Source organism: Apium graveolens, unplaced genomic scaffold (assembly GCF_009905375.1).
Source record: "Apium graveolens cultivar Ventura unplaced genomic scaffold, ASM990537v1 ctg6069, whole genome shotgun sequence".
NCBI classification, from domain to species: Eukaryota; Viridiplantae; Streptophyta; class Magnoliopsida; order Apiales; family Apiaceae; genus Apium; species Apium graveolens.
The window spans coordinates 24,373-40,724 of record NW_027419210.1 but is presented as its reverse complement, the minus strand read 5'-3'; the positions used below and the strand labels follow the sequence as shown (position 1 = coordinate 40,724).

At 31.6% G+C, this 16,352-nt stretch overlaps 1 protein-coding gene across 1 annotated transcript; it reads right to left on the bottom strand.

The window, feature by feature from the left end:
- Positions 1 to 28: 28 nt before the first annotated feature.
- LOC141703001 (uncharacterized) lies at positions 29 to 7,155 on the bottom strand. Its single transcript, XM_074506623.1, has 8 exons — positions 6,928 to 7,155; positions 2,689 to 2,768; positions 2,219 to 2,406; positions 1,259 to 1,652; positions 856 to 965; positions 623 to 682; positions 361 to 411; positions 29 to 154 (listed from the first exon to the last, which is right to left on the bottom strand). The coding sequence occupies exons 1-8, from the start codon at positions 7,044 to 7,046 to the stop codon at positions 62 to 64; spliced, it is 1,095 nt and encodes a 364-aa protein (XP_074362724.1). The 5' UTR covers positions 7,047 to 7,155; the 3' UTR covers positions 29 to 61.
- Between the last annotated feature and the right edge of the window lie 9,197 nt (positions 7,156 to 16,352).

The window sequence follows — 16,352 nt, the reverse complement described above, 5'->3', positions numbered from 1 at the left end:
TCAATGGGTGAAGGTGAACAATTGAGGTAATAATTGTAGTATAAATAGCATATGTAAGGAATTATTCTAATAATAAAGGATATTGTCCTCTCCACCCTTTTTCACAAGCTAGATCAAAACGATTTTTAAGCCTCTGCAGCTCTGTAGCAATCCACTTGAAGTAAAAACAGAACATGTACCAAATGATTGAGTTAAGCTAATACAGGGAAACTATTGAGCGCAACAATTTATTAAATAGAAGATTCAGAAAGAAGTAAGAGGAATTCAGAAAGGTTAAATATACTGATCAACTTTATGTAAGATATTATGCATAAATAAAAATGGTCCACTAAGCACAATCAATATTAAACACATGCTTACATGTTTCGTTATATCCTCGTGCAAAATTATCGCCTTCTGTTCAAGCTCATCCTGTCAAATATAAATACATGCTCAATGTTGGACAACTAAAAGATGCTTATAAAGGACAATCACAGTCATGGTTATAAGGAATGCTACAAAGTCGATAGCCAATGATGTTTTTTTTTGGTAGATAAAATAGTGGATGATGTCAAACTCAATGAGATGATACAGAATAAATAACAAATCATAACATAATACTACTACTAAGGACAGTACTTACTACAGTAGGCTGTTTTAAAAGGCCACATTGTATGCGTATCTGCAAATCTTTGCACTCTTCCTGTAAATAAATAGAAGCAACAAAGTTCCAAATTCCTCACAGTCAAATATAAGCTTGAAAATTTTACAAAACAAATATAATTTTAAACATTGAAAAAAAGGTAAGCATGAATCAAGCATTTTTTAGCAAGACATAATATCTTAGACAAAACTTACTAAAACCAATATAATTACCTGGGTTATGTTGCAGTTTTCGAGCAAATTGATACTAATTTTATTCTCCATGCCTGAAACATGCAGTAATACCTCGGGATCATTTTCACCATTGTAAGTCCATATTGTGCCTGAAAATCCATGAAGGAATAAACTGAACTGCTTTTGTTTATAGTAACTAATATCATGTTAAGATCCAGCAATCATAAGAGACAAACTACAGGTATACAAGTCAATTATTTTAAAATCTGCAATTTCATTAAATAATTCAACAATATTAGAGTTAAATTTAGACTATAAGGACAGAATGCATGTGACCCGGCCTATAGTCTTTAAGAAGCAAACTTTGTACCATTATAAAATAATATGGAACCCAGTTCGAACTTCGAACGACATATGCATCTACCAACACAACAACACTAACCTGTGACTTGCAAGAGCTTAAAAATGTTCTGGTCAAAACGGTCATTCCTAGCTGCTTTGATTTTAACGAAACTTCCGATTAACTTGTCATCAAATAAGGTCCTGGGTCCCTTTAGAAGTTTCCTAACTAACCCCCTCTTTAGGTAGACCAGAGTCATGTTCTCAGGTTCTATTGACGCGTACTGGAGTGGAGGAATCCTGCGAGCTTTCAAGTTTTCCTTAGGGAATTTGTCATATATATCTGACTTCACACCATCATTCTCATCTGAGTCGCAGCAAGACATATAGAATTCACCTTTCTTCATTCTATCTTCCGCAGAGCGGAGATATTTCAGAGTCAAGGATTCTCTCTCCCTAATAATTTTCCAAGCTAAACCAAAGTGCTCCATAAATTTCTGCATGCAAACAGTAAGACAAGTAATAAAGAAAATTCATAGCCATTATAGTACAAAACATAGAATAACCACCTGTATCAATCATCTCACCTCCAACTTGATCTTAATCCGCCCCAACCCCACCTCACCCCAGCGATAAAGAACATGACGCTAAGAACAATTAGGTGATCATATTTATTATCTACAATTATTCCATGGTAAAAAAATTTACCGTCCCATAAACCAAGCAAGAACCATGGACAAGTAGAAATACCTAACAGACAGTCGTGATATTCAATTTTAAGTTGAAGAAAATACTATAAATATGAGATAATAAGGTAACTTTGAAGCACATGCGAGAAATGAAACTTCCAAGATGGTCAATTTCTTCTTCATTTTTACATATATTTTATATATGTTTCCTGCTTCTGAAGATGACACAGCAAATATTTTCTTCAAATAACTTTCTGATTGAAATACTTCAAATTTAATAGTATTCACAAACGATAAAATTTTAGAGGTAAAAGGAATTGGAAAATATTACTATAATTTCGTGTATCTACTTATTATCTGTAAAGTAAGCGTACCTTGTCATAATCACCATCTCTTTTTTCTTCAAATAGTAGCCCATACTTCAAACAGAGATGACATAGACCCTTGTTTCCTCTAATCTGAATAAATTCAACTTGCCCAATGCAGTGCCTGCAAAGAGCCTTTGGACAGCCCACGCAAATAAAATCCTGGCCTTTGTGGCATATGAAACAAGAATGAGCATCTGAAGCAGTAGCATAAGTTTTATATGTTAGTAAATTCTTTGCTGACAGGTTAATGAACATTCGAGCTCCAGATAAAAATACATCGTTATGATATTCCACTGAATTAAATTACAAATTTGTTCTTAAAACAAAAACATTAAAAAGGCTAAAACAACAATTTAATAAAATATATGTGAACACAAAGATCAACTCTCCTCGGTGACCCATATGGCATGTATTGAGCACATTCAAATGAGGCAAAGGAAGACTGCAAACAAAAAACTAAATATTTAACTACATACCACAAGTCCAGGAATTTCCGGTGTTGACGACTGAATCATCCTTGCCTATACATTTAAGGTGGCATGCTTTTATGCAATCTCTGAAACATTTTGGAACAACATTACTTAGAGAATGGCTCTACTCAGGAATGAAAGAGATAAAATGTGCACTAAAACTAAAATTATTACATGGTAAATATCTAGGGAAATTAATGACACAAAATACAGGAACTAATAACATAAAATGAACTTTCATATAGTCATCATGGTTCATGGAAATAGTATATATATGTACTGAAAAATCAAGTTGGTTTCCGATGATTTAACTCTGACTGGCATTTTAAACAAGTTGCATGTCCTATTTCTGAAGAAAAATGTTTCTTTTATGTTAAACTTTACCCAGAAAAAATTTATTAATTGTCAACATGTAAACCAATGTAATTACCTATATATTTTCAAAATAATTGTATGAATGTTGAGACTGTACTTGAAACAATTAGTTTTAAAAAAATCGATAAAATCTGTGTAGAATAATAACAAAAAGAAAAAGAAAGGGAAAAAGATTATGTAAATTAAAAACAAAAAACCATAACCCATTTCTGAAAAATAGTAGATGACAGATTTGTTTACCATTTTAGGTATTCCACACACACACATATATATATATACATCAACACGCGACTCGGTTCGACTACTGAATAACGAATACTCAAATTTATTGGTGTAAACTCGAATTGAGTAGTCTACCCAAAAAAACGGAAATGTTAAAATATTATACAATAATATAAATTCTCCGCCTTATAAAATTATATTTAATGGTTAAATAATTGTTTATTGTACACGAATTTCATCATAGAAAATAACTCAATTCCCTTATTTTTAACCAAAAAATTCCTAAATTCATTGAATCATACTTCGTCATCAAATTTCGGTCTTCATCAGATTCCGGTCGAATTTATTATCCCCTATTCAACAATACATTTTTAGATCGATCATCACTAATCCACATATCCTTTTGTCAGTTTGTATCGCCATTCTCTTGACTCAACTTCCTTTTTCTCACTCTTCTTTCACTATAAAATTGTTATTTTCAAAATGCACCACTCTGTCTTCTTTACTATTGTCGCCATTCAAATTTCCGACCTATGTTTCGATTTTTCTCATATATGAATGTTTGGTGATTTCGTTCGAAGTTCGATGATTTTTCCTGATTGTCTGAATACAGTTGGTGATTTAATTCAGTGATTTTTTGGTCGATTGTAGTAATTATATTTACATATAATAATTTAAGTATAATGTTGGATGAGTTTAGGTGGTGATCGAAGATAATGGACAGATGTGCTTGTTGTGTGGTGGTTATGAAGGTTTTCTTCTAGTGATTTATATGTTTAACTGCAGTGATTATTTTTTGACGGTGGTAACTTTTTTGATTTTAGTGGTCGGAGGGTGGTCGGATGTACGTAGTTGCAGTGCGGTGGTAGGAGTAGTTCAACCTATTGGGTTTCAACCCAATGTGATTGGTTGGGCTTAGTGATTTAAGATATAATTGGATGGGCAATAATTGTATGGGTATATAATTATTATCATAGGTGGATTGTGAAACAATTGTATGGGTAGGCAATTATTATCACAATTGGATTGTGTAATAATTGTATGAGTAGACTATTATTATAATCATATTAGGTATGTCTTGTTGGCAAGGTTTCATAATGGCTATATATACATAGTCATATTGTGTTTGATTGATGAGAGGAGTGTCTAAGATATAGACTTAAGTACTGGTGAGCGGATGTTAAGTATTAGGCTTATACATCCTAGATCGATTGCTATTGTTTGATTGTATGCTTGAGCATTATTTGGCTTCGGACACCATTAAGGTATCATGTAACTATTGCACTATTGATAATTGTTTGGATTAATAATACAAGTTGGGACGCGGGTTTTACGTGTCATAACTCATAAATGTCTTATACTCTGCATTGAGAGATCGAATCTCGAAAAATTGTGTGTTTTCCTCCTAACGAGTGGTATCAGAATCGAGGTTCCTGGTGAATTGAGTTGGATGAAAGTTTGAGGTTCAATTGGCATGGCAGATTACGATGATGGATTTAATGACAGGAAGCATACTAACGAGGGAAGAGACAAAGTTAAGTGCTGCATGACGGTCGACTTGCAACCTGGATCAAATCGTTTAGACTCGACACGAGATGAAAGAGATTATCGGAATTTATTTAGTGGCTTGATCAATCAGGCGAATATTTTGGCTAATGTTGTTGTTCTTCTTCAAGAGGCCAAAGGATTGTGAAAGCAAGGATTGGGTGACTCAATGATGAAAGGAGCATTCATGATTGATGCATGTGATTTTGTGGATGGATATGTCGCTATTATGAAGAACGATAGTTTAATGGTCACTATACGGGTTTTAGTGATTCTCAAAAGTTGGAAGAATGAGATGAATGAATTCTTGTTCAACGGGAGGCATCGGCGAAGAGACGTTGATATTTTGATGGTTTCCGTTTAATCTACTCTAGAGTATTAGATTAAAGGGGAGGATTGTTGGGTTTCAACCTAATGTAACTGGTTGGGCTTGGTAATACAAGATATTATTGGATTGGGTAATAATATAATTATTATAATAATTGGATTGTGTAATAATTGTATGGGTAGGAAATTATTATCACAATTGGATTACGCAATAATTATACGAGTAGACAATTATTATTATAATCGGATTAGGTATGTCTTTTTGGCTAAGTTTTTTGTTGGTTATATATAAATAGTCATTGTGTTTGATTGATGAGAGGAGTGTCTAAGATGTAGACTTAAGTATCGCTCGTGAGCGGATGCTTAAGTATTGGGCTTAGACATCCTTGATTGATTGTTATTGTTTGGTTGAGCATTGTTTGGCTTGGGACACCATTGAGGTGTTATGTATCTATTGCATTAATGATAACTGTTTGGATTAATAATACAAGTTGGGACGCGGATTTTTCGTGTCATACATGTTTTGTGTGTACTCCGCATTGGTAGATTGAATCTCGTTATGTGTATATTTCCTCCTAACACAACCATGGTGATTTTTTTGACTTTGGTAATTTTTTATCAACATTGATGATTTTAGGTTATTTTAGGTGGGAAGACAGTAGGGATAGGTGCTAGACAAAGGTGTGGGATGGTGTAGCCGGACGTATAGGCTGGAGGGGTGAGGTGAGGAGGAAGGATGTGGTGATTAAAAGTAGCTTTAAATTTGTTTAGGGGAGATTAGTTCTCATATATCACATAAGTGTGGGTTCTCATATATTAGTAAGATTTAATGTTAGAAAGAGAAATTAAAAACCTGATATTTAAAACGAGATTCTAAATATTTTTCTCCTCTTTTTACGAAATAAATGTATATTAACATTTTGGTTTTCATTATATTTTCTTTTTAACATCAAAATTTGAATCAGTAATTAAATTTTATAAAAATAATTATCTAAAATTTCTAAATTTTTGACCGAGATTCAAAAAAACTTGTAAAATTTATGTGATTCAAAAATAGAATTTTAAAATCTTTAAAATTCCCAGATTATGAGGTTTTCTCGTGATCTTTTTTTATATTTGAAAAAAAATTGTTTGTGATTGGTTTCTTTTGGAAGAATTGTAAATATTTGAAACTACTCAATTTTTCGATTTCATAAATAATTTTTAAAGATCGTTATCTCGGTTCTCCTTTTACAAAAGTTCTCCCTTAAACCTTATCTTATATAAATATTACATTTTATTACTACCTAAGAGCAGTGCGGGGAACAAGGGTCGGGCTTGGGATATTAATCAATCTCCTCGCCCAAATCTCAAAATTTTCAATTAAACCTTCTATGTTGCAGCCCCAAACAAAAAATAATTCCTCCCTATTTGAAGTGGTCTATCTCAAAATCATACATCACACACACAGAGAATGATATAAATATATACTATTATATTAAAGTGCGAACATTAAAAGTTTCATCCACATAACATTAAAAGTTTCGTCGATTATTTGGTCAATTCATAATTTGGTCACTCAATACACAACCGTTAGATAATTCAAATGAAATAACCATATAATATAATCCTAAAAATTATTGTTATGATTAGGCGGTGTGATGTTCAAATCCCAGAAATAACATATTAAAATTATCATTTACAGTATATAAGGATTAAAACAATCGTGCACCGCACGAGTTATAGACCAGTGTGTGTATATAAATATATATCATAAAAATAGTTCAAGGAACTTACTCTTGATCACAAAATAGAAGAAGTCCCCCAACATAGCATAAAAAACACCATTCTTCCTTTGTTACACATTTTTGTGTCCTCTTTCTTCCTCTGTGACCTTCCTCTCTATTATTCATCATGATGGCAAAGGTGGTGATGGCTTTGTGGCACCTCTAGCGTGAAAATTGATTTTGGATTTTGATGAATGTAAGGAATGGTGCAAAGATAGGTGGGCAAAGGTTGTATATAAATTTATAAAGCCAAGATTAGGGTTTTGAGATTTTATTTTGTGGGCCGCTTGATTGGGAGACATTTCTAGACCATATGAGCCCATGAGCCCAGCAACAAGACCACTCGGAGGCAAAAGAATAATAATAAATAAACTAGAATAATAATAATTATAATAATAATACTAGTAATATATTATAAATAATAATAATAATAAATAGTATATAGTATAGTAATTATTAATAATAACAAACTATATCATACCCTTTTCTAGACAAAGGATATTATAGTTAAAGGATCATATAATAAAATTTAAACATTAGTATAATTTTTAAATTTAATAACTTGTAGAAAAACTAATGCCAAATTTAGAAAGGGAATTGATAAATAAACTTTAAAAAATACTATTTAATCTCCAGGTGTCTTGCAAATGACATAACTATCCATAGCAACAACAAATTCCAAGAATTTCACTATTAAAAATTATGGGCAAATGTGTACTAAACATGTCTAAAATTTAAAAGTCGAACTTTTATAGTAAAAAGTGGAGCTTATTTAACAATTCTCTTTAGAAATTATTACATATAATGGAAAATATTAGGGGGTGTATTCAATCTAGATTATATAGAAAATTTTCAAATTTCAAACTCTATCAAATCTCAAATTTTGTACATATAATGAAAAATTTTGGATTTTGTTAATTTCGCAGTATATTTTAAACTCTTTCAAATCTCACATAAGTACAAGAGATTCTATTGAATTTAGGCTCTATTCTATGTAGACATTACGACACATGCGTGGACTTACCAATATTATATATCCTTTGTAGAATATTAAATCAGCTACAACATATTAAATCCATGGAATAATAATAATTTGTTAAAATCTTAATTGAATATTTTATTCTTTGAATGTTGATATAATCTATTTGATCATAATGATGAATATTAAACTATATACACTATGCTTTTCATGATATTTATTTTCTTTTTTAGTTCTCTAATCCAAGCACTTTTAATTTCTACGAATCCAAGGAATTTCTTTTTTATTTTACTCTACCAGACTTTTAGTTTTTAGATTTTGCTTAGAATTAAAAGAAAACTTGGAATTAAAAAAACATATACAAGACGAATGTATAGGGTTCTTTGTGCCTCACAAATCCATATAAACCCCATGATTTATTTGCATTATTTATTAAATTTTCAATGGTCACATAATATATGCACCATATTATCCAACCATTTCTTAAATTTCTTAACGTTTCCCAAACTATCATTTTTTTTAAACTAATATCATGGTACCGGGATTTTAGTACCACATTTTTTAAACTAATGTAGAAAAAGAGTTTGTTAAAAAATATTTTAATTATTAGATTTACAAATATTAATCGAGTTTCAAATTTAAAGAAGTTAAGAAAACTTTGTGAATGTATATTATAATAAATTTTTTAAAAGAAGACCATTGTTATGCACAAACACACACATATATATGTGGGTATATAGATACTTATATTTATATATACGTATATATATAAAGAACAAATTTCTATCGTGTCCTTTTTTTTGAAGTCATGGAGTCCAACATCATGACCAACTATTACAATCCAATCTAATGGTCCAAGTTTTATGTATGTTAACAATTTAATATAAATATAATAAGCTAAAGGGTATAAAGTGTGTAGTGGTGTTTTATCATTAATGTTGAACAAGTAGAACATGCATGTTTTGCAATGTGACCATAAATATTTTACAAGCTAAGCATGTTTTACAGAATTATATATTTTGCCATGTTATACTTGAAAATGTATGAAATTTGAAAGATTTTCATTAAAATATTGAAGTTTATAGGGCATGAGTCACAAAATAATACATTTTAAAATATTTACGTAATATTTTACTTGCAAAACATATATAGACTTCAGGTTTCCAAAAATAAGGAACTCCATAGAACTTAGAACTTACTTGTATACATAAATATATTTATATGCATATATATATATACATATATATATATGTATTCAAATAAAAATATATTTGAACCAAGGGTCCATGTACCTTGTAAGGTGTTTATAAATAGTAAATACAAAGAAATCAAATAGTTTTATAAACATAAAAGGTAAATATATTAACAAACAATTTTTTTTGTGCTAAATACTTAATAATTCAGTATAAGGTAGTTTTTGTTCAAATTTTGTATCTAAGAGATTATTTTATAAAAATAAAAGGTGAAAACTTAAAACATTTTTTTGTGCTAAAAGTTGATACAGGAATGAAAACGAGTAGGTCAAAATGTTTTTGTACGGTGTTATTTAGAAATGGAGTCCTTGTAGTTAGATTAAGTTACACTACTTTTTTGGTCCAAAGTACACTACTTTTTGTCTTTTTCCATATAGGATTTCATTTAGGTCAATACTCATATTTTTAAAAGCAATTATCTTTGAATAGAAGGTTTCAGTGTATAATTTCTATGTAGGCTAAAAGTCAATGACCCATCTTCTAATAGGTGTCATTACCCCTCAAGGACTAGCTTTTGCTCAATATGTGCACTCTCTTAAATCGCGATAGGTTGTCAAAAACATCATTTTTAGAAAATTAGGTTTTTCTTATATAATCTATATAAATGGATTTTCTTTTTTACAATCAAGAAATTAGGTTTTCTTTTGCTATTGATAGGCCCTGCAAACACTTTATGCTAGCCAAATCATATGTTTAAACAAAAAGTTTTAATATAAGGCTTGTTTTCATTTGATTTATGTTGGATTTATCAAATCTCATGTACCAATTTATTGACCGAGTACTCTAAACATTGGTTGTTGAACAAGGTTGAAGTTGTATATATTTACTTGGCAGGACTAATAACATAACTCAACAGTAGAACATGACTCGTAAATAATTCTACGTTCAAAGGAATCTATCCCAAATGAATATTTGTACACATGAATTTAGATTAACTACATTGAAGAAGCCTTTTATACGCCACAGGATGAAATTCATTAATATGTTCAGGTTTCAATGAAATGAGGGTCAGATATTTGAAGTGACTATTAGGATTCAGTGTGAAGACTAGTGTGAAGACTACTGGAAGATTTCAATGAAACTGACTATATATAACTAATACTTAACAATGGACTTAAAAGACCAGATACAAAGATCTTGCACGAATGTGTTAGTCTTCTTACCAGACCGTTGCACTAGGCGTCAACAGTTTGCCAACGAAAAAGAAAGAAATTTTGTTAAGTGGGTCCGGATGTACGAGAAGAAAGTTTTGTCTGCAATGTATGAGGAGAGCAAGGAAAGAAGTTGAAAAAAATTCAAGTCAAGAATGTGTTCCACTAAAGTGGACACTCTATATGTGTGCTTTAAAGCTCAAAAATTGGGAAGGTATTGGAATTATGTGTTTCAAAAGAGTGCACACACTCTATGGGAACATATAGGTGTTAAGAAGCTCAATAATGGCTAAGCATTAAGAGAATGGGTGCCAGGACCGCTCTACGAGCTCCCATATGGAGAAAATGAATAAACATGGTGAAGTAAAAGAGGTATGAGCACCCATACTATGGAAGACCACCTTGGCGGAGCACATACATGTGAAAGGAACAATATTTGGCTAAGTAATACACGTATATCCGCTCATACACGTGCTTACTTTTCATGAACACATTGGTTGCAAAGAAGAATGTTTTGAAGTGTTGAACCTGTTACACCACCTAAGAGTGCAAATGCTTCATGAGAGCACTCTACAAGTGCCTGTACTAATACATATACATGCATTGGCCCACATATGTGATCCTGGAAGCATTTTGATGAATTGAAGGGGGGCCATGGGTGCTAATCTCCCTTCTCTACTCTGTTTCTATGTGCTCAAATACTCTATACTCTTTATATTCTTGCAGGCGCAGAATAAAAAATCATACTTCTATTATTTTTAAGTTATTATCAAGGCATAAAATAAGAAGGCGCACATATGTTACTCCACGCACAGCTTGTAAATTTAAAATGAGTAATAGATATTGTGCCACATATCACTACACTTTCTCTCTCCGGAAATCAACCTATATCAACCACAAAAGTAGATCTCAAAAATGGAACGCTCATATCATTATTGAGAGCTGTCAATTACACATCTACAAACAAGACTTACAAATATTTTGAGAGCAATATTGAGAAAGCTACTTGAAAAATATTTTATTGACTATTTAAAACCTGAGTTGCTTTCTTGATAGAGATAGAATTAAATACTAGAGAGCATTATTATCTTGTACCAAGTGCGCAGCATTTATTTTGTTTGAAGCAACGATCATTTCATTGTTGGTGTAAGCAACCCTTGGTGATTTTTGTATTTTGTACTTATTTCTTTGATCATTTTTGTTACTCCGCTTTAATTTAATATTCGGCATTTCAGTTTCGAAAATTGTGTAGAGTTACATCCCCCCCTTTGAACTCGGTTTAGGACCCAACTTAGGCTATCAACAAGGGCTATGAAAAAGTTAAACCCTCTGACGAAATGACTAGTTAAAAAAGTGTTTCGGGGTTAAAATTTATTAACTATTGAAGATGTATTTATACTATTTTATTGCTTCAACTTTTGTGGATTTGACCTTTTTTGTTGTTTTGTTGTCTTTTTATGTAGTGGCACTGCAGAACTTATTTTAGCAGTAATGTTTAACAATTACAATTCGCAAGTCACAAATATTACAAGGTCAAAAAATGCTGAGAACAAAATATATGCATTCACAAATAGAGTTATAAATGAAATATGCTTCTTTTAGAATATATGTATGAGCCAGCATAATTGACCGGGATGCAAAAAAAACTATGCACGACATAAAATATGAAGTGTAAATTTTAAAAATTACTTCGAGTTTGGCGATCAAATTCTGATGTTCATGACCGGTGAATCCAATTAAAAACATAAGTTTTGTGGATCTCCATTTCTTTAGCATGCACTGGCATTGTGTTCTTTGCGACATCTCCTATGATAGAAAAACATGCCACCTTGTCCATTTTTTATAACATTTTTTATTGCATTAAATGTTATAATTCCGGTAACTATTTTTTCCTCCATACTACTATTCATTTGATAGTACTGCTCCTTTGTTTCTTAACCACTAGCTCTTTCTTCCCAGACTAGCAAAAATGTATTTGTTTGTGTTACTACTGTTTGAACATTCACCAAATTTGATTCTCTTTGTATTCTGCAGGCTCATGCTTCCGTTTGTAGCACCATTTCCATCTGTTGCCATGTTATATATTATATGTGATGTGTCCTCTTGCAAAATTGACACTTCTATCAACTGGTTTGCACCCACATCCTCCAACTCTTCTTTATTGTTTTCTTCATCAAAACTGTTTGCTGCTTTAGGTCTCACCATCACATCTACAATAACATTTTTTTCCTCTTGTTCTTTTGCGGTGGACGCCATTCGTCTTGTTTCTTTCCCTGAATCACTTTGTAATTGTTTTTTAAACTGATTACATTCTGAGAGTATCATATATTTCCTTTTTCCCATTGTAGGCTGCAGTAATCACCAAGCTCTTCTCGTGGCTCGTTCATATGCTAGCAACTTCGTATGATTGAAAGCCCATTTTTGTACAAGTTCTGATTTTCTTGCAGTGCCTTAGATAAGAAATTTTTTTACTTTGGAGAGACACATCGAGCATGGTACTGTTGTTGCTTTCTCACCCATTATAAATACTTTTTGATAATTCGGTAACTGCTTTTGCTAATTACACGGCAAGGTTGTGAAAATTAAAGTGCAGGTTTACTTCTAAAAACTTTAGAGGACATATTGGATTGCCTTCCTCAGACTGCATTTCACTTATGACACAAGTACTTAACTAGGGTACAACAAGCTTTGACAAGACCTGGAGATAATGGGACGCTGAAACTGGTGAAGATATGCTTCTTCTAGAGGGTCGACTTAGGAGCATGTATAGGCTATCTTTCCAAAATCAGGGAAATCTGGCTACATCTACTGGACTTGATTCATTAGCTTGCATGTGGGATCACCATTTAATGAATTCATTCTAAGTTGTTAGCTTGAGAACCTTCGCCGGATTCTCTAATGCCGACCCCAATATGACTTGGTGCGAGTTATCTAGCTTCAACCCTCTTGTCGTCTAGTTTATTTAATTTTGTAGTTTGATATCATTCAAGTATGACTTTTTCCTGTAAATAAATTATTATTGTAGTGCTCCTTTCTTCCGACATGCCCCAGTGCAAACAAGCAACCCTAATGTAAAAAATAGGATAGTAATAATGTTAAAACAAATCCATAAACATTGTCAACGAAAAAGATAGGCTATTGCAAATGCATGTGCAAGGGAAAAATAAGCAAGTTAATAAAACTTATCTGGAATCGATGTTCAATAATCTTTAGCAGATTGTAGATAGCCATAGTCTCCCACAGGTTAATTATGAACTCGAACTAGACCGCATGGTTCTGATAATTAAAGTGTTTTAGCATAAACCTCTGCTGTAGTTATAGTTCTGAACCTTTTGTGTTGTCTTCTGATAATTATCCTGCTGTGTTCTTTTTTTTGCGAGATGCCAATTGCAAGCCATGAACTTTCCATTTATCTATATCTTTGTAGTGCCAAAGTCTTCACACCATTGTTGTATATCGCTTCTTTGTTTTTCCATTTCCAGACTCCTTAGTCAGTTTCATATAAATCCTCGGATGCATGTGTACATATCATAAATACCTTCCTCTAATCTTTCATGTGCCACACACAGATAATATCAGCTTTTATGATCTTTTTATCATCCATAATACATTTTCCTGAGCTAGGGATTTCCAAATTCTGTGCATCAACGTCACACTAATTTGAGCTAGCACTAAATTCTATCAACTTGCCCCTGCTTCCAGCCTTACAGTTTTTGGTTAAGGTGCCACATTTAGAGCCTAAACTGTGCTGACGCACTTTGTTTAGTACCAGATAATTGAATGTCATGCTAGACAGGGTTTCTGGTCATTCCATCAACAGATTGACTAAGTATGCACAAACATATATTAATAGAGTTCAATCAAATTATCGGTTAGTGTTAGGGGAGTTTATTTCTCCTTCTATAAAGAGGAGCATGTAATTTATTTAGAGGTTATGTAAAATTTAATAACAAAACTCTGCTTTTCCTCATCCCAACTATCTCTTAAATCTCTCTCTAAATTTCTCTCCTCATCTCTCTCTAAATCTCTCTTTCTGCTTCTTAATCTATGAAATTAAACACAGGATATATATATCCTGTAACAGTAGTTAGAGAAGTAAGATCGGTCGACCAGTTACTGCAAATTATTGGATGGAGAAATACTACTCCGACGGAGTTCACTTAAACCAAATTATAAGCAAACTAATCATGTACTGTAATTTTCAGCAGCAGAGAATTAATAATTGTATAAAATTTACAACATAGAGTGTGCATGTTATTTGTACATACTAGGTCTAAAAGCAGAGAATATGACCCCTGAATATCAGTGAAAACTCAATTTCAAAAATTTTGATCAAGTAAAAAATCAAAAGACAACCAGTTTGGTTATGTTCAAGTATTGGGTTCCTGACTAATATCTTTAATATGTTCTTACTTGCAAGTTCAGACTAATACAGTAATATGCAACATATAAGGGCAATTTATATACAAATAACAAGTACAAGTAAGAAAAATGGATAGAGGGTATTGCTTATCTGCTCAATATTTAGCCTGAGAACTAAGAAGCTAGGGTTTTGATCATCGACCTTTCCCATCTAACTTGTTGCTGATGAATCGTCAGCTGTCAAGGCCTATTTTTCCGGCTGATCAATAGTTTTTCAAAACATATTTTTATGATTAATACAATGTTAATATTTATATTTTAATTTTTTTTAGTGTTAGTGTTAATTTCAATTTATTGGTGACTAAGATATGGATAATAGTCCAGATAATTCGACTTATCACTTGTCGTCCCAGGTTCTAGGTTCAATTCTCGCTCACCCCGAGACGATTCTCGCTCATCCCCGATATATTAGTTAAATTATTATATGGATAAAATTAATACTAGGCATGCACAGCAACTTTTAATATTTTAATTTTCTTTATCAATAATAGGAATTATATTAAATCATTTAATGAATTATACATGTCAAAGTTGGTATTGGATGTTTTTAAATAAATTATTTATATATGATTGAGTTTAATAATTTTGTAAAATAAGTAGGTTAATGACAATAGATTTCTGTTAAAAATTGATGTGATGTTATAAAAAGAACCGATGAAAAAGTGATGTTAAACAAATAAAAGGACTGTTTGATAATATTTTTAATTTGTATATATTTTGATGTAAAAAATTATAAAAAAAATGTTTTTGATGAGATTTAATGGAGAAATCAACATTGCTTCTCGCAAAACTCAAACACAACTTTTTCGAAAAGTATGAAATCTTACTATTTTTAACTGCAGTTTTTATGTCAAAAACACTTTTAATTAAAGTAGCTTTTGAATTTTATCAAATAATTTTTTAGCTTCAATGAAAAGCTTCTCTATAACGACAATGCCAAACACAACCTAAGTTACATGTGTTTAGTTAAAATAGGTTTTCTAGATTCATATAAATATGTTTTGATCATAATAAGACTCTATTAAATAATATTTCTAAAAAATTAGGTGCTTGACCCGTGTTTACATTTTATTTTGCACCCACCCAAGTGACAAAATCTAAGTATAAAAATTAAGTATATTAGAAATATATATTGTGTATTAGAAATATATATTGCAAGGATAAAGAGACAAAAGAGAGGAAATATGTTATTTTCTCAATTGTCTTTACAAGCTCAACATTGGTGTTATTTATAGGTGTTGGATATGAACTTGAAAATCTAAAAGTCTCTTAAATGAATACATGAACTTGAAATATTAAAAGTCGAGAAATTGGAGGACCAAAGGTTTGTTCTATAAAAATCCAGGGACATATATTCATAACACTCCACCTTTGATGTCCATTTTTCAATAATTGTGTCTCGTTAAAACCTTTATAGGAAAAAACTCATTGGAAAAAAAATATTCTAGTAAAGGAAAAAGAGTACATCGATTATGAGATTTATTTTAAGTCTTTAAGTCAACACATGCCAATCTTATTTACCAATTTCTCAAAAATCGATGGGGGTATTGACTTTGTGAATAGATCTGCAAGGTTGTCACTTGAGCGAATCTGTTGGACTTTAATTTCTCCATTCTCTTGAAGATCATGT